Source organism: Piliocolobus tephrosceles, chromosome 8 (genome assembly GCF_002776525.5).
Source record: "Piliocolobus tephrosceles isolate RC106 chromosome 8, ASM277652v3, whole genome shotgun sequence".
NCBI classification, from domain to species: Eukaryota; Metazoa; Chordata; class Mammalia; order Primates; family Cercopithecidae; genus Piliocolobus; species Piliocolobus tephrosceles.
The window spans coordinates 66,477,553-66,498,249 of record NC_045441.1 but is presented as its reverse complement, the minus strand read 5'-3'; the positions used below and the strand labels follow the sequence as shown (position 1 = coordinate 66,498,249).

Genomic DNA, 20,697 nt, shown 5'->3' with positions numbered 1-20,697 from the left:
TAATTAATTTCCTTAAGATAATGTTAGAAACATCATGTTCTTTAAAATATAAATGAATTTCAAGGTGAGCATGCTGGAGGATAATATTAATGGAAGTGATTTATTGTGACAAGAGATCTGATCTGAAATACCATTATTAGGAATACTTAAAAAAATCCATTTGCAAATTCCTGAAAATATGAAAGTGTGCTATGGCTGAGCCTGTCGCAATGTTGAAATCTGAACTATCTGCCATTGTAGGTACAAAATTGCTTGTGTACAATATGTCTTCCTCACAGAAATTCATCAGAAAATGTTAATATCCTGAATATATCACATTATGGTTTAGGGAATTGCCTAAATGCTTCAAATGGTAAGTGTAGACTTAATCTGCAAATGTATAGATTGAAACATACATGCCTAATTGACTTGGTAATATATGGAATTCTGTGGCTGACCATTATCTTAAAAAATATTTGGCCAATAATACATTGAACATCTACTCTATACCCAGTTCTTGAACTCACAATAGAAACCTGTGACTTTGTGTCATTTTAGAGGGCATTTTTTATGTTACGATCTCTAGCAAAGAGTCCCTATAAGCTATTTATAAGCAAAATTCATTCATGACTCAAATTTGCAAAGAAGTTTTAATAAAGTTAGCTTTACATCTTATAAAAAACATTGAAGTTTACAAACACATTGTTGTAAATGGCATCTAATCACATACTGAGCAGTGAGGAATGTCACAAATTAGTAGAGCTATTTTTAATAATAAAATTATTTAATTTTTAATTTTTTAATAATAAAAAATTAAATCAATATGTGAATAATAGAAGTCTTTATCATTACAAAGACTTAAAAATTATTCTGCAGAAAGAAATTCATTAACCTCTGCCACTTGAAAGAGGGTAATAAATATTGGCATTCTTACATATAGGTTGTCAAATTTGATTAGCACATAAATATATTGGTGTACCTCTCCATACATTCAATTCTCCCCTGCCCTCTTACCACGCCACTACAATTGTCTCCTTTTTCTGTTGCTATGGCTCTCTTTTTCTCTCTCTTTCCTTCTCTCCTCAATAAGTTTAGGACAGTAATGCCTTATAAATTGTGAACATTCATTTTCTTGGTATATTTCTTAGAGCCTTTAATGAACTTTTTTATGTTAAACTCTCTAAGAGGCACACTCCATGGGGTATTATCCAAACACAGCTTTTGATTTTTTGCTTGAAACCTATTTTAATATATGAATATACACATTTTTATAAACATTACATAATATATATGAATATAAATATTAATGCTTCATAGAATGACATGGGAAAGCATAGACTACTCTATCTTATAATATGTTTTGGATACATCAATAGCTATATTCATTTCCAGGATATTCCAGGTATGTAATCAAGTGCTGAAATCTATACAGTACATAGACTTTGACTGTTATGTCAATGTATTTTTATATGTGTTTCATGAACTGAAACTAAATCTTGTAAAATAAAAATGTCTATTCTAGGTACAAAGACAACTTATAGGTGCAAAATTTTAATTAGATTACTTTGATTTAATTTTGAAATGCACCTGGAGCAAAATTCAGACAGTACAATAAAGAAAAATACATCTGTCACCACAACCACTTTGCTCCCCTCTCCAGAAGGAACCAGAGTTATAAAATTTGTGTGAATTATTCTGAAAATACATGTACATCTATATATCCATACATGCATTTACTTCATTTTCTTTATAATAAAAAGTATAGTTTTCTGAACTGTGAGGAAAAAAGCAAATCATAAGGTCATGATTTATTTGTAGGGTAAAAAACAAATCAAGGCAATACTTAACATAGGTATTAGATTATGTTTTTAGTTACTAAAAACATTTTTTTTTTTTTTTTTTTTGAGACAGAGTCTCGCTCTGTTGTGCAGAGTGGAGTGCAATGGCACAATCTCGGCTCACTGCAACCTCTGCCTCCTGGGTTCAAACGACTCTCCTGCCTCAGCCTTTTAAGTAGCTTGGGTTACAGGCACCTGCCACCACACCCTAATTTTTGTATTTTTAGTAGAGACAGGGTTTCTCCATGTTGGTCAGGCTGGTCTCAAACTCCCGACCTCATGATCTGCCCTCCTTGGCCTCCCAAAGTGCTGGGATTACAGGCGTGAGCCACTGTGCCTGGCCTACTTAAAATATCTTAATAGGTAAATTTAATGAAAAATTAGATACAAACTCACTAATCATGAAACATTTGCTGTGATGATTTATGCATAAATTAATCCACTCAATTTTAATATTTAGAAAACTATAAAAACAATTTTGTAATAGTTTTCAACAGCATTTATTTATTGTGAACCTACATGGGAGATTACATCAATGTACTCATGAGTGACAAAATTGAAATAAATGTAAGAATGTCCAGGGGCCGGTATATAATAAATGGTCTGTAACATTTATGGCAAGATGTATGCCAAATGCAGAGACAATGAAGTCCCTGGCTTTGAATGTCAATAGATAAAGTCACTTAAATATCTATACAGAAATGCTAATTATGGTTTTGACTTTGTGAGCTGAATAGAGTGGAAATGAGTATAAATAATTGAAGCAAAAGATAATTCACTTCTTCTGCCCCACTTTTCTAGGGGAGTGAGGTGGAGAGAGCCAGATTTCCTTCTAGAAATGGAGAAGATATGGAACCAAGGCTTTCTCTATTTCCCTGAGTAACTGTGAAGGACAATGTCTACAATTTTGAATAAAAAATGTTTGCCTATTGCTCTTATGAGGAAAGTAATTTTGTTCGTCAAGGCTTTCCCCTTGAAGAAATGTCTCTAAAACTAATTTATATTGGCATTGATATTACTATAATTTCTTTCGCATTTAGTTTAGGCCAGTTTGAAGCTGATAGTCCAAAGATATATAATCCCTGTGTAATATACACTTGGCATTATCAAATCAAAACCCTGTGTTTTTCCTTGGGATTAAGGTTGATTGCTGTTCATATAAGTCATGCAAACTTCCAGTGTGTCTTAAAACTATTATTTTCATCTTTTACTTGAAATCTTTCTTTACAGTACATGAGAATGAAACAGAGATGACCCATTGCATTCCTCATTATAGTTTCATCACAACCTAAGAAAAATTTAATTCATTTATCCTATCATCTTAATACTTACACACACACACACACACGCACACAAAGCCTCATTAAGCCACTACATTATAAAATATTCTATACCATCTAGTGATCTTTTTATGGCAAAATTCAGCAACTATATCTATAATTTCATCTCTTTTGTTGCCTTACCTACTGTTGAATTTCTCTGGGTGTTTTTCTCTCATGATGTGGAATCTGTGTGCAATGGAGGCATCCTAAGGGGAGAAAATAGAAAACAAAAACAGGATGGTTTATGATCCTATTATCTCATGAAAATGTAGACTAAAATAAAAAAAAAATTAAAATGAACTTTTCTTTACAATATTATTGCCAAGAAGATGATGTGAAATTAGGCAAAAATGTGTGATCCATATAAATTATATGAAGTGATTTATGTAGTAATTTCACAATTGATTATTTGTTACATTTACATCTAAGACTTTATCGCTATTTAATTTCTATATCTCCTTTAATGATCGGCTTTGACCTCATGTTCAACGTATGTTGAAGATAGCACATATAAGCGTAAATGTCAAATAGTAATTAAAAATATTGTTAAACAAGAGTTAGTAGGATGGCCTAAGTGGAGAAATGATCAGTACAGAAGCTCCTAATTATTTGAGATTAATTATGGGTAAAAGATAGTGTGAGGGTGCATGTCTAGTAAAGATAAGTGTGATACTTGACTTCAGAATTTGCTTAGGTTGTCTTGATGTGTAATTAATAATAGTTTGTACCACAAGCAACTTTCTGGCATATCTCGTGAATAGAAAAACAACAACAACAAAGAGCAAATTTTTGGGGAACTGGTGACAAATACAGTTTGTCTCTGAGACTCCAAGTGCATCAGTTCTGACCATAATGGATGTTTCTTACTTTTAGCAAATACAGATTTTTTTTTCATGAGATAGAAATCATACTCAATGTGTGAGACTGGTGAAATACTGCTTTCCAGGCTTTTCGAGCATGGACTGCTGCAACTGACTCTAAACAATTATCTCTGTTATTCCAAGTGTGGAGATATTTTCCCATTATTCATCCACACATGATTAATCACTCAAATGAGAAACTAATATATTTACCAGTCACCTCAATAGAAAAGGGCTATTGTTGACATTCACTATTAATTTTGTTTCAAAGTGGAGATAAAAGTAAAAGGAAACCAAACGCAAGGAAATAAAGAAGTTGTGTATTTGAGAGAATCTTGAAAACACTAATCAAGGATTAAAAGTCTAATGAATGAAATGAAAGGCTAATGTGCTTACTCATGCATAACAGAGCATGAAGCACAAAAAGAGAGGGACCAATGCCCACTGCAGATGGCAGAGAGTTGCAGGATAGAGCTAACTGTAATTTTTTCTGTACAAACATTTGATACCCTAAAATTTGTCAAGTAATTGAATTAATCCATGAATGAAAATCACCCAGACACATAGATAGAGGTGTACAGAAACAATGCTTATAATAAAGGTTACAAAAATCCCCCTCTACAGTTTAATATTTAAGACCTTATTTTGCTATATATACATGGCCAACTTCCTGGTTTGCTAGGAAGTACAAATATCAAGATGGTTCACTTTTATTGGTCCAGTGATGATTCTCAAACTAGTCACAGAGTTCCTTTTTATAAATTTAATTCTATTAAGTCTTAAACATGTTATACTTTATAATATGAAGTTGTCTTACTGTGGTATGAGATTACAGGAAAAACATCTGAACTGGGCTATTTATGGTATATGTAGCATGATCAATTAATTAATTTTGAAAAGCATTTATTTTTACTTTATCCGTAATCTGGTACAAAATCAATTTGGAATACCTTCCAATTAAATGCATACATTCAGCAGACTATTTAAAAAAAAGCAAAGGTATATGAATCAAACACTAAAAATTAATGATCAATATTACTTCCCATAGGGAGAGTATCATTGAATTTACTTCTGCTTGAATTATTTGTTTCTGCTAAGTTGGGGAGACTGAGACTTTTAAAAATAGATTGTGTAGACATTTTTTTTACAAGTGTATATTTTTGTAATAACAAATTTCTTCCTTTTTCAAAGCAACATAAACAGAATAGAGAAAGGGAGAGAGGAAAGAAGAGAGGAAGGAGGAGAAGAGAGGGGAGAGATAGCAAAAGACCATTTAAGTAGACTGACTATAATTGGGTAAACTCCTAGAAACACAGGACTGCATAGCCAAAGATAAAACTAATATTAGCTTATCTATCTTCAAGATTCTTGGGCAATGGATCATTTAGTTAAGAGAGGAAAAAATAAAACTTAGTGTCAAACACTAGCAGGTCTTTTCCTTGTGTTGAATAGGTTCCACCATAAAAAGAGAGCTGGCATTGCTGACTACAGGGTTGATAAGGAACAATGACAGCAGGTGTTCATTTGGATGAGAATTCAGACCCAATTCACATGGGACCCTGTCCCTTTGGCATAACCCCAAAGGGTTTGATAGAGTACTGCCAAAATCTGCAACATTATCCAGCAGCCATTTTTCAAGAGACACTAAAGGTTTTCTAAAGACAGACCAAATAAGAAAAAGCTAAAATGCCATTTTAAAATAAATTTTACCATTTCTGTCTGAATGCATTATAGTTTTTAGACAACAGAAATAAATCAGCATTACTTCCGCTTCCTAGAATGTGGAAACTCTGAGTTCAGAATTTCTACTTCCAAGCCTTGTGACTTTAAACAAATTATTTGTTCATTGAGAATCACAGCTTCCTTATCTTTAAAACAGGATACTGATATCCCTTCAAAGTACCTTGGTGAAGATTTAATATCATTCTCTATAGCAATTGGAACAGTATTCCATATAGCTGGCATTTTCATACATCTTATATACAAACCAGTATTTTCTTAAAGTTAAAAGAGAATGCTAACCATGGTTAAGTTACATATTTTTGAAAGATATTTTTACGGACTCAAATTGCTTTTTATTATTTCCTTAACCTATATAGCTTTATTTTTAATTAAAAAAATCATGTCTAAGAAATGAAAATAAATTTTATTAAAGCAAAACAAATTTAAACCTCACTGTGCTATTCAAACAGTAAAAAAGTAATTAGCAACATTTTTGCTATATTTACATGTATCAGTATATACTAATATATGTATATCAAATAATCAGTTTATTAGCCATATCTGTCTCCTATACTTGGTCACTAGTATTTTCCTGAAACGTATTTTTCCTTTTTCTGTATAGGCTTATTTATGTTTTAAATAAAATTGCCCTAAATCTCCAAATTTGCATTTAATGATATTAATTTGAAAAGCTGATTATTTTCTATGGATCATAACTTTTCAATTGAGAGACTATTCTATATGTGTTGAGATCCCAGAGCCTACAGAAAATCTTGCTGAGGAGAATATTGTTTTTATGAAATGTAAAATATATCTACCCAAATATTGTTATCAATATTATCTTTTATTCTGTTTAAAGACTCTTTCTCTCACAAATAGTTTCTAAAATTTGTCAAGTAAATTGTTCTGGTTTTTGATGATTTGGCCATTGCACCACATTAAATATCTTTTCAATTTTATTCCATTTTAGAATAGAAGATAAATGTATCCAATTAGAAATGAGTTATTAAAATCTAATTTTAGAATTAAATTTTAGAATTAAAATTTTAAAATTAAAAATAATCTTGCATACTCTATGGGTTTTTATTGTTGAAATAATTTAGTTCTTCCTTGGTTTTGGAGGAATAAATTCCAATTTATCCCTGTGTGCAAACTTTTCTTTTCCTCAAAAATTGTAATTTACTAAGAAGTTTCAAAAGCTGAAGTTTTCAGTGCTCTATTTGTTGAATATTTTATTAAAGATTTCCAGTAATATTTTTGAAGTGTTATTGCATACAAGAAAATTTTCAATTTTAAGTGTACACTTCAATAAGTTTTGTCAAAGGTATACAGTAACAACAATCTTTTCCTATGCTTTTGTTAATTCATATTTCTTCTTACGTGGACTACATATTGCGTCTGTGTCCATTTGTCTCTGTATATTAAATTGACTGGGTTCAAGACCCAGCTCTAAATGTTACTGAGTATTTTACCTCAAAAAGTTTGCTTAGATTTTCATTATTGTCATTTTCCTGTATTAAAATAAGAATAATTTTAATATCTGCCTTGCTTTGAAGATCTGGTGTTCTAATACCTGGAAGATAACTGAAACTGTGCTTGGTGTATAGAAAGCAAGAAAACAAATGTTAGCTGTTACTATTATTGAAATATATTCATGATTTTGAGACTCGTAATACCTTCTCCTTTGGTTTATTGAGATGGTTAATTAAATAAATTGCATAATCTTTAAGATGAAGTACATGAGGAAATTTTTCCTTTGGTATTCAGAATTTTGTGGGTTATGCATTCATATTTGATAAATTATCTAACAAACTCAAAAGGGTCAGGAATATCACACTATACTTAAACTTCACATAAATATTTCTGCACTAGTACATATGAATATTGACTCAAGGAAAGATAAATCAACAATGTGAAATAGAGCTAACTGTAATTACAGTTACACTGGAAACACTACACTTTGTAATACTACAAAGAGCAGCTTAGTTCAGGTTATAGTTCTCACCAAGAAACTATACAAATTCGGGTTTTCAAAGCTTTGTTAGATTGAACTTTTAGATAAGAGGTTGTGGTTCTGTATTTCCCATCTGGAATAAAGCAATGTTTGCTCTCCTGACAATCTTCACCTGAATGTACTGTGCTCTCCTGACAATCATTACCCGAATATACTATTTATATAAGGCACTATTTTTACCTGTTAATATTTTTAAAGAAAATTACAATTAATAGCCACAAGTGGGATTATTTCCCAGGCAGATTGTATCAGATATTGATATCTGTAGTGCTGGGTTGATAAATAGAGCCAGAAGGTTTTCTTCTTTATGCTGCAGAATAGTTCATAATGCATGGGAATTATTTGCTCTTTAATCATCTGTGAAATGTTGGCCTGGCATTTTTTTTTTTTTTTTTTGGAGAGATTAACATTTTGGTTTTCTTATTTTTTCTGATATATTAGTTTTTCTATCTCTTCATAAATTATGTTTTTTATTACCTCATCTACAGTGGGCTCAATGGTGCCCCCCAAAATGTTATCAGATCCTAATAGCTGGAACCTGGTAACTATTTTTTACAGAAGTGACCAAGTTCATGACTAATATTGATAGGAACCAGTGACTCTTCTCTTCTCTACATTGCACTTTCTTTTTGCGGGAATAAGAATGTGTACTACTGTCATACTATGCTTTTTTTGCCACTGTATTTTGAAAGCACATAACTTGTTTTCTAATTTCACATATCCATACATGGAGAGATATTTTACCTGAAGATGGATCATACCAAGTGTCATCTATATCTGATTTAGATTATTTACATGGTAACCTTTGGAACTTGGAGCTGAAGATATTTAGATCAGATTTTCTACTTAAGTCGATGATGTAAAGGACTGAGACATTTGGGGATATCAATATGAGGTAAATGTATTTTGCACACAGACATGAATCTTTGGGGGCCAGAGGACAGTTAGCAGTGGGATGAGTGTGATCCCTAAACATATCAGGTCCTAATCTCTAGAACCTTGAAATGTTGCCTTAGATTGGTAAAGGTTTTTGAAAATATGATAAATAATTTTGTGATGAGAAGATTATCCAGGTGGGACCTAATTCCTTTCACAATTTCCTTATGAGACAGAGACAGAGATTAGATAGGAGGAGTTGATGCAACTATAAAGGCCGACATTGGAGTGGTGCAGCTACAACTTAAAGAATGCTGAAAGCCACCAGAAGCCAAGAGTGGCAAGAAATGTTTTCTTCCCCATCGCCTCTGGGAAGAACATAAACCTGGGAGCAGCTTGATCTTAGTCCAGGGATACTAAATTTGGATTTATCATCTCTTGAACTGTGAGACAATACATTTCTCACCTGTTATAAGCCAACGGGTTTGTGGTAATTTGGTTATAGCAGGCATGGGAAACTTATACTTCATCTGTTCATGTAGGGTATTTTTTTTTAAAAAAAAAAAACGTTATTCTATAATATTTCAATTCTTTCTTGAATCTATGTTTTTTTCATCCTCTTATTTCGAATTTGCATTATTTTTTGTATTTAACCTGCAGATTAGAATCTATAACTTAGCAAAAAGGCATATGAGCACATTAGAACAGGCATAGCAAAGTCTATATATATGTCAATTCCACAAAGTCAACATACAACAACCAAACAGCAAAACTCTAGAGGTAAAAATGGTTGTTTTGAAAAGAAAGACTTATTTTAACGCAACCATATAGTGTGGATGCTTTCCCCTCTGAATATCATGTTGAATTGTGGTCTCCAGTGTTGGAGGTGGGGCCTCGTGGGAGGCAATTAGATCATGGGGCATATTTCTCATGAATGCTTCAGCACTATCTCCTTGGTGCTGCTCTTGCCACAGTGGGTGAGTTCTCGTGAGATCTGGCTTCCTAAAGTGTGTGGTATCTACCCCCTACCTCTTGTTCCTGCTATTGCCACGTTAGGTACCTGTTGCCCCTTTGCCTTCCACCATGATTGTCAGCTTCCTCAGGCCTCAACAGAAGCATATGCTGGTGCTATGCTTCCTATATAGTCTGCAGAACCTTGAGCCAATTAAATCACTTTTCTTAGAAATTACCCAGCCTCAGGTGTTTCTTTATAGCAAGCAAGAATGGCCTAACACACCCTAGATAGCACTGCTGAGTATTTATTTAACATTGTATGTGAGGTCTTTAACATTGTATGTGAGGATCTGTATGTTAGAAATATAACAGATCAAGAGTTAAACAATAAAAGTTACATGTATCATAAAGAAAAAGAAAGGCTATCATTATTTACACATGATATAATGTTCTATATAGCAGACTCAAAGAAATAAACTGAAATCCACATAAACTGAGAGAAGAGTTATAAAGTTTCCCAGATATAAGAATAGTATATAATAATTAGTGGAACTGACAACATTAAAACAAAGTAACAGAAAATAGTATCATTTACAATGGCAAAAGTAATTATAAATATATAGGTAAAAAGTCTGCCAATCTGAGTCCTATGGTTGAAAAATGATAATTACTGAAAGACACCACACACACACACACACACACACACACACACACACACACACACAATCAGTGGAGACGCATGCTATCCTGAGTTACAAAGATTTAGGGAGTTGATGTTACAGTATCTGAGGAATGATAGAAGCTCTTCTAAATGTGAGCATAGGTAGGAGCACCTGGACTTTTCTCTGTTAGACTGCATTTTTTGTCTTTTAGAACTAAGGCTCATGATGGGTGTGTGTGTGTGTATGTGTGTTTGTGTGTGTGTGTGTGTGTGTGATTCCACAGGAACTCAGACGCATCATGTTGCACATCTGCAAGTTCGCCTGCCGTGAATACTTCAGATGGAACCCATTGTGGATTTCTGTTACTTAGTTTTGGATTACATTGCTGGAACAACCAGGGCATTTTTCTAGAATGAAATAACTTAGAGACTTAGAGAAATACATGATTGAAAGCAAGTTAATGGGATTTAGAATAAAGCAAATCCCTAGAGTAGGATATCAGATTTGCTGAATGGTACATGAAAATTTAAAACCATATTTTAAATAGGGACACCTGGCCGGGTACAGTGGCTCACGCCTATAATCACACCACTTTGGGAGGCTGAGACAGGCAGATCACTTGAGACTAGCCTGGCCAACATGGTAAAACCCCGTCTCTACTAAAAATACACACACAAAAAAAGCCAGGCATGGTGGCAGGCACCTGTAATCCCAGCTACTGGGAGGCTGAGGCAGGAGAATCACTTGAACCCAGGAGGCGGAGGTTGCAGTGAGCCAAGACTGCACCACTGCATTCTGGCCTGGGTAAGAATAATAAAACTCCATCTCAAAAAAAAAAAAAAAAAAAAAAAATAGGGACACCTTTGTATAAAGGAGGCTGCACCCATGAGCAGGTTCCAAGTGAATTATTTAATTTCTTGGGTATTTGATATTGGGTGATGGCAAAATTTATATTAGAATTCAGTTTAAGTTATTAATTTCAAACTTTACAATCCACTTTAGTCTTTTTTTAAAAAAATAATTATTGATATATAAAGTTGGACACAGTCATATCACTCTTGTGATTATGTTACAGAGGGCAGTGATAACTGGGTTATCTGTGAGATAAGGCCTGCCTTACTTCAGCATCTTCCCATTGTCCCTCCCATTCAGGAAGGGCCCCTTGGCAAAGTAGTAATTATACACTGGGAGAAGGGGAAGCATCATTATTCCATCAAAAACAGATGGTGGCCTCTAATCTGAAGAAGTGCACTATTGTAATTGGAGGAAAGTTTACTCTTTTTAAATGACTACCAAAAAGTCTGCGGGGAAACCACATAGGATCATGCAGAATACTGTGGTAGGTAAAACATTCGTATGTCCAAAGGGACAATGTGAGGAGTTAGTTACCAGACCCAGAGGGAAAGAGTTATATAGAGAAAACGGCCTTGGGAAGAAAAGACATCCAGCCCCAGGTGACTTTTTCACCGAGGTATCCAGGAACATAAGAACTCAAACCCTGATTTCCTTCCTCTCATCTACTGCAGAGATCTCAACTGGCCAATTCCACCAGAAGAAAGAGGGCAAGAGAACTTTGCTGTCTTCTATACAGGACATTTCTAAGGGAGACAGCCGAATGGACAAGGGCAGAGAGAATATGTAGAGAGGCAAACAGAAGCACCCAGAACACAGGGACCACAGTCCTTGAGATTTAATACTTATGGTAGAATGGAGAGCAGTGTGTGCACAAAAGTCTAAAAAGCACCAGTACCAAATCTATGATAAAGTATTGACAATTAATAATTAAGGTGACCACTGGAGTATCAATATAAATTGTTTTATATTTTCCACTATACATTATGCATTAAACATTTACATTTAAATTTCAATAATTTAGATTAAAAGTATTTCATTAAATCTATAGATTTAATTTAATTGAAGTAAAAGATTAATCTTGTGTCTTATTAAAATTGATACATAGTATTACCTTTAACATTTTCACAATGGCAAGAGTCATCTTGTTAAGTAACACACGCCATGTACTGTGGTGGGCAGAGTGTGTAGGGCTATTCATTTTCCATGAAATGACTCCAGACTGCCGAGTGGTAGTTGTGCCTTCTAATCTTTTCAGGGTTTTTAACTTATTTCCTCTTCCATCATATTAGACTGTTTAACATTCACATCCTGCTGCAAACAACATGCCTGTCCCTAGCAGTTTCCTCCTGTTTGCTTGATTTTAATTTTCATGTATTGAAAAGAATTTTAAATTTGAATTGACCTTAAATAATGCTCATAGGTTAGACAAGTATAGTGGTTTTTAAAAAGCCAAGATGAATCTAGAATAGGACCAATAAGCATAAAAGGAGCTGGATTAAAACTCTATGGGCTTCTACCATAAGCGAATGTTAGTAATTATCTATGTGAACTTTAAGTTGATCATTGTAACTATTTCTAAATATTTAATTATGCCTACTGCCTAGATTTGCAGTTTACTCCAAAAAGTCAAAGTTCTTAAGAAACTTTTTTTTTTTTTTTTTTTTTAAAGACAGAATCTCTCTCTGTCACCAAGGCTGGAATGCAGTGGTGTGATTATAGCTCACTGCAGCCTTGAACTCCTGGACTCAAGTGGTCCTCTTGCCTTGACCCCTCAAGTAAGCTGGGATTATAGGCATGAGCCATCATGCCTGACTAATGTTTCTTTTTTTTTCTTTAGAGACAAGAGATGAGGTCAAGCTATGTTGTCCAGGCTACTCTCAAACTCCTGGCCTCAAGTGATTCTCCTACTTCAGCCTCCAAAAGAGTTGGAATTAACAGGTGCGAGCCAATGTACCTGGCAAAAATTACCTTTGACAAATCAATTATTATTGGAAATAAAATATATTTCTCATCTGCTGTAAATAAAAACTTATGAAAATTATGACAGAATATGGCAGGATTGAAAGCAAATGTACAAATCATTACTATGAGTTTCAATTCCAAAACAGAAACCCATGACTACAGCTAGGGAATCAGATGAGGAGATTTTAATTACGTTTTAATAATCTTACTGAGAATTTCTCTAGGTTACACATATTTCATACAGAAGAGTTCATGAAGTTGGGTAGACTAATTCAAAATATGAAAAAAAATTAACCTCAGAGAGTCTAGAGACAACTTCGAAGAAGAGAATATAAATTATAAATCCCACTCTTGCTCTTTCCTGCATAGAATACATAGCATTAGCAATGCCAGAAAACTTCTGTATGGTCTTCTCACATAATTAACTGTAAGCTTCAGGAACAAACTTGTAGAAAGAATAAACTTACCATACACTTACTATAACTACAAATATAACATTTCTGTGATTAAAATACTCCCTTAAATACAAAATTTATTCTACCAAGCAAATTCCAGATTCATTTTTAATGGATTAAAGAGATGGAATTTCTCTCAAGGCGTTTATTTTAATTAAAAATCTCTAGATTTAGGCCAGGCTCAATGGCTTACACCCGTCATCCCAGCACTTTAGGAGGCTGAGGTGGGCAGATCACCTGACGTCAGGAGTTTGAGACAAGGAGTTTGAGACCAACATGGCGAAGCCCCATCTCTACTCAAAAAAAAAAAAAAGTATATTTTATATATATATATATAATACATATAAATATATTTAAAAATATATATTTTAAAATATATTATAAAATATAATAAAAAGTATTATATATATTTAGCTCGGTGTGGTGGCACGCACCTGTTGTCCCAGCTATTCAGGAGGCTGAGGCAGGAGAATCGCTTGAACTCAGAAGGAGGAGATTGCAGTGAGCCGAGACTGTACCACTGCACTCCAAACTGGATGACAAAGCAAAATTCTGTCTCCAAAAAAAACTAAAACATAAACAAACAACAAAAAAAACAACAAAAACCTCTAGATTTAGGTCTAGACATCGAAAATGAAGAAAATTGTATGGAGCATACAATCAGCAACTGAATTAAAAATGTAATCCAACCTGTCACAGAAGAAACAAATCATCTGTGTCTTAACATAGAATCAATCGACTTCCCTGAGTCTCATCTGACAATAAAATACTTAACAAAAATCTTTACTAAGATGATCATAGGCCTAGAATATTTCACAAACTCTGCCTGTATCTATTGAATAATGTATGATTCCAATGTGTTTTGGTCTCCCTCTAATAGAATCCGTATTTCATAGTTTCCATTCCTGTTTGTCAATTAGAAAACAATGACAGGTATATAAACTTACATAGCTAAAATATTTACTATAATCACTTGCTTGAGATTTTGAATCGAGAAATCCAGTCAATATAATATGTTTTAAATTGTTCATTTCACAGTAAATTAGATATTTAACTCTGTTTTAGTTTCTGGAAACCCTAAGTGTTTTTGCTGATATATATTATTTTCAATAATCAAGATATCTTTTTCAGTTAATGCACAAAAGTTGTATCCATCAATTACATTTATGTCTCAGGTTGATCGGTCATTACTGTATTCATTCAATCTGATAAAAGCTGCAAATTTGTTCAGTGCTTTGATGTAATTTCCGTAAATCTGCAAAGAAAGACGTATCATCTTTGAATACCCAAGAGTTTGGAATGTGACCACATAATACTTATTTTGCAAAATAAATCCAAGTCAAAACCTCATGTGCATTTGCAATCATTAAACTGAAGTGGGGAATGACCAAAGTGGTATGAGTGGTCACCAGTAACTTGGGATGAGATGGGAGAGTAAGATGTAGGGATACAGGCAGCAGTGGAGTCTGAGGTGGACACAAAGGAGGAGGGGAAATGAGATAGAAAAAAAAAAAAAAAAACATGTTTACTATCTACAAGTAGAAATGAGAATAGATCTCAAAGATGAGGGAGGAAATAAGCCTGCAATTGAGGCTAAGGGGTCCCTTGAGAGTTATATTGGGACAGAGAGAAGGGAACTGGATAGTGTGGTGGAACCACAACTAGAAATAATATAACTTTCATGGCAAAAGTCTGAAAGTAAGGCTTTCTATAACATTCATTAACTCAAGAATGCCAATAGTATCGATGCTGTACCAAGAACAGAGTGCAAAGTGCAATTATATAGTTTTTAATCCCATTTAATTTCCTTAGTGAATCTATGAGGTAAATACTGTTTTCAAGAAAAAAAAAACTGAAACTTAATTCGTTTACATACCTCAGCAAAAATCGAGTTAAAGTAGCCAAAACTTAAACCAGAATGTATGTACCTATATGTAAATAGCACATAGTTACACAGTCTACTATCTCAAAAGGCTTTAGCTTATGAATTCCAAAGAGAGTCAAGTTTTATTATAAGAATAATTTCCAAAATATAGTTATATTCTTTATACCTGAAAGACAATTGTATTAATAATTTGGTTAACTTCAATTATCTCCAAGTGGCGGCATAGTTTATTTGCATCTCATTTCATCTAGGCAGCCAAGTGCCCAGCAAATAAACAAATAAATTCTGAATTTCCTGGGTTCCTTTGTAACTAGAAATGGTTATCTAGATAGAGGTCCATTCCACCCTTCATCACTACCACTGTACTCATGGGAATGTGGACTTAATTCCTGAAAAGTGAAAAAGGGGAAAAAAAGGAGTCCAGTCCTTTAAAACAACTTGAAGCTATCATACTGGCTTTGAACTAACGTCTTTCAGTTGTCCTGGGAAAAGAAGCCTGGGACTTAGAACTTTGTTATTGTTCCATAAAGCCTATCACGATCCTAACTGAAACAAAGGTTATCATTTATTCAGTGCCTCATTCCTGTGAGAACATAAAATTAGGGAGTCAGTGAATTCTGTAATGGATATTTCTACAAAATATTTCACTTAATTATTTTTTTTTAGAGACAAAATTACAAAACTTTGTATTTATATAGAGCTGCGTGATTTCCAAAGGATTTTCTGGTAAATTATACATTTTGACCTGATTAATTGTGGTAATTTTTTTTTTTAATGCAGAAAAAGGAGAGATATTAATGTCTGCCTTTTAGAAAGAATGGATCTGAGTTTAAGGGACTTTCTAGAGATTATACAGCTCCCTAGATGTGAGAATGAGTTTAGTCTTTAAACTCCCAATCCATAACTCATGGTGCTACTTCCATATTGATATGGTTTGGCTGTGTCCCCACCCAAATCTCATCCTGAATTTTAGCTCCCATAATTCCTATGTGTTATGAGAGGGAGTAGGTGGGAGATAATGTAATCACGGGGACGTTTTCCCCCATATTGGTTCTCATGGTAGTGAATAAGTCTTATGAGATCTGATGGTTTTTTTAAGGGGAAACTCCATTCACTTAGCTCTCATATTCTCTCTCTTGTCTGCTGCCATGTAAGATGTGCCTTTTACCTTCTGCCATGATTGTGAGATCTTCCCAGGCACAAAGAACTGTGAATCCATTCAATCTCTTTTTCTTTATAAATTATCCAGTCTCAGGTATGTCTTTATCTGCAGCATGGAAATGGACTAATACACATCTCGCCAAGCAATATGGATTACTGGATAACTCACTTGACGTTAATTTTCATGAAGAACCACTTCTTTTTTCTCTAAGGTATTTCATCATTTATTGTTGCTAATGCCATTAACATCCAACATTTCCTAAAAGAACACATATTATTCAGAAATTTAGAGGCTGCCTTTGTCTATAATTCTATTCTTTACCTAATGGTAGGTTTTATTTAATTAATGATTTAGTTCCTGGAGGATGTTAAAAAATAAAATAATGTTGATTGGTTCTTTTTAAATGATAAATAGCATTTGTCCTTACTCTTTGTTCTCAATAATAATATTATTTTAAATGTCCTTTGTTGTAATCATAGTAATTAAAGAAAATCAAATCAGTAAATGAATAGCTTAACACCATAATGAGAGACTCCTAATTTATTTAACTTAAGTTAGAAAAATTGAGTACAACATCCCTCAGCAAAAATATCTCATACCTCAGTGCTACAAAGAACATTGCAAAAAGTGACTGCAGAACTCCCACAACACTAAACTACTATTTGAAAGAGAATATCGGCCTATTACATTATCCTCATAAATGATTAATATTTAATTCATAAAAGATTACAGAGATAAAAGTGTTTTGTTTATAATGTAATATAAAAATTAAAATCTATTGTGTATCTAGAAAAAAATTCTAGACATAAAACCTATAAGGGGAAATTGCTCCTGTTAATCTTTGCTTTTATTACCCCAAAACAGGGCTATAACTAGTCTATTGAAGACTTTCCTATGGGCAGCAGAGAAAAGAACAATAATGTGAACAGGTTTTATGTACTGCAGAAGGATCAAATCTTGTTGATGGAGTGAGGGGGTAGCTATTATCTAGGGTGGGGCTTACAGCTGGAGTTGAAAGTCCTGAGGGAAAATTTAAAAATATCAATAAAAGAACATATATAATATTTTGCTTTGGTAGCATTTAAAATATTTGCTCATGTTTTTCCAACCTAAAAACAAAGGTCTAGTCTTTATGCAAGGAAAATTATCTACATTTTGGATTGTTTGAAGAAAAGTAAATACAATTGACACATTTGTTAATGTGGTACAGCTTACAGGGATTCACAGAATTAATGGATATTAGATATATTACTTTAATCTCTGTTTTCTGCAAACCATGAACCCCCCATGATGGGTTTCTACAGTTCTAGACCTGGTATCTTTCTAGGTCTGACCTATTATGCCAAGATAAAGTAATTTCACAAACACCTCTAAAAATGAAACACATGGTTCACCTCAAAAATAACAGGGGCCAAGAAATTTAAATCCTTTTGACAGTTAACATTCAATAGCAATAACAACTCAATACAATTACACATTTAAAGTACATGGCAAAAATGGGTTAAACTTTAATGGATTGAAAGAAATATTATAATTATACTGTTTGTAGATTGTAATAAATAGTAATAGCCATAGCCAAATTTTGCAAACATGGAACTATCCCTGTATGCTTACATAGACATAACCATTTTTCAATACATCTACTTTGAATGCTTAATCTATGCAAACTTTCAGAGGCATATTTGCCTAGTGTTAGTATTTTTGATAAAATAGTTTTATGTTAGTTTCCAGAGAAATGGTTCTCTAATTAGGCATGTATATGTGATCAATTATGTTTGTTTGAATAAATTATGGATTGAAATGAAGTTTTATGTTCTGCTTTGCTCTTTGAAGACTAAAAGGAAGAGATTGTAATGCTTGATGAAATAGTGTTTCATCATTTTGTTTATTAGCTGGGCACATGGCTGCCTAGATGAAATGAGATGCAAATAAATAAACTATGCTGTCACTTTGAGATATCTAATTGAAATTAACCAAATTATTAATAATATAATGCTAATACCATATTTTCCCCTTAGCTACAGGGTATATGTTCTAAGATTCTCAGTAAATGCCTGAAACTGCAGATAGTACAGAACCATGTATATATGTATATATATGGTTTTCCCATACATATGGAAATACCTATGATAAAATTTAAATTAGAAATTGGGTACAGTACATAATAACAATAACTAATAACAAAATAGAACAATTATCACAATATACTGTAATAAAAGTTATGTGAATGTGGTGTTTATCTCTCCCAAAATATTTTCATGTACTGTAGTCACCCTACTTCTTGTGATGAAACAAGATGATATGAAGCTTACAGGATGAGATAAAGTGAAGTGAATAGGCACTATGAAGGTAGCATTGGGCTACTAGTGACCTAAGTGGCAGGTAGCATATTCAACATGGATTCCCTGGACAAAGGGATGATTCAGGACCTGGGTGGGAGGTCCAGGGATGGTCCAAGATTTCATCATGCTACTAGAACAGTGTGCAATTTAAAACATAAATTGTTTATTTCTGGAATATTTGATTAACATTTCAGACTATGGTTGACTGCAGTAACTGAAACCATGAAAAGCACAACCATGGATAAAGGGGACTACTGTCATATTAAGCATTCTATATTTCTGGACTTACCCACCATGTAAACTTTTCACATATTAAAATGTCGTCATAAAATACCATGGCTATCATGGTATCATACACACACACATACACACACATGGCTATGTATACATCATAGCAATTAAACTGAAATGTGATGTTAGTCATATGTCATATCCAATATAAAATCTATACTTACATGTATGGCCAAAATATTCCACGTTATTTTGGTACCAATGTATTAGCTTCAATGTTTCATGCTCTTTGAAGGTTTAAAATATATGAAAATGCTCTGCATATTAAATTATTTTAAAGGTCCCTTTGTTCAGAAAAGATACATAATCAAAATATATTATCTTATGGAAGTATTCCTTAAAAGACTACATTTTCTATGATATTAACTTAGTAGTCAAGTATTAGTATTAGTTCATTTCTTATCTGGCATTTTTATCTTTTATATTCATATAGTATTTTAATTTTAGAATTTTATAAAGTGAGATTTTAGATGCCTAACAAAATGTATAAGCATCTTGAGACAATCTACATTTAGTGATTCAAATGGGACACTTTTTTTCTGTGCTGTGCTAATCTTAATTTGTGACCCTATCCCCCCAAAAGAAATAAAAATTAGTCTTTGCAAATATAAGAATATAAATTTAGCCTAACCTTTTTCATCATTTCAAATAAGCAATATTTATGGGTTAACCCCACTTATGGCTTAATATGGCATTCACTTATTAAGAATGATAACTACCTTAAATTAGTCTCACAAACAAAATATTATGGGACACCTTGTATTGCAATGTTTTGCCAGGCAAAACATCACTCATTCTCTGACATCAAATATGCAAAGTGAGTAGAAGGTTGAAAGCGCCTATGACTTTTTAAAGGTATTCAAAATTATACATTTGTAAAGCACTGCTTTGCTTCCATGATTTAGTTAAATCATTTTATGTATTTCAAATTGTATGCCTTTGTTTCACTCTAACATGAAATTTAAAAAAATACATGCACTTAACCAGTATCTACTCTTACTAATATATACAATCCACATGGATCTGCATGTTATATGGCTTTATAATAAAACAGTAAACTATCTTCACATGATTAGTAATACTATTTTTAAAATGTCTTCAAGAAAGACAAAGGTTAAATAGACCAAATTTGATAGTATTGTTGATATCTATCAGAATCAAATTATTTATTTTCTGTTGCTTAAATGAAAAGCACAAATATATTCCTATTGTATTTCAAGTTGACCCATGATTCTCTAGATGTAGTCCCCACTAATCAGTGGCACCATTGAATTCAGAGACAAATCCTTCCTGATACACACAATGGAAAATGCTTTAATAAGTGAACACATAAGAATCTATAATACCATTGCACAAAGAGAATAATGGTCAACAAATGGCTCTTTTAAAATGCATTATTTGTCACTAAATACACTGCCATTATAACCAAGAAACCTTTTGTGCTTTAAAAGGGTATGTTTCTCAGTAAAATATTTATACTTTTAGAAATTACCAGACTACATAGCCCATGCACAACAA

General features: G+C 33.0%; 1 protein-coding gene across 19 annotated transcripts in view; it reads right to left on the bottom strand.

Moving 5' to 3' along the window:
- Positions 1-20,697, bottom strand: part of DGKB (diacylglycerol kinase beta) — an 824,940-nt gene that overhangs the window by 323,364 nt on the left and 480,879 nt on the right. For all 19 annotated transcript variants that reach the window (XM_023215889.3, XM_023215898.3, XM_023215895.3 and 16 more), the window contains one exon: positions 3,281-3,345. In XM_023215889.3, the coding sequence (XP_023071657.2) occupies positions 3,281-3,345 (65 nt within the window). The remainder of the gene's footprint in view (positions 1-3,280; positions 3,346-20,697) is intronic.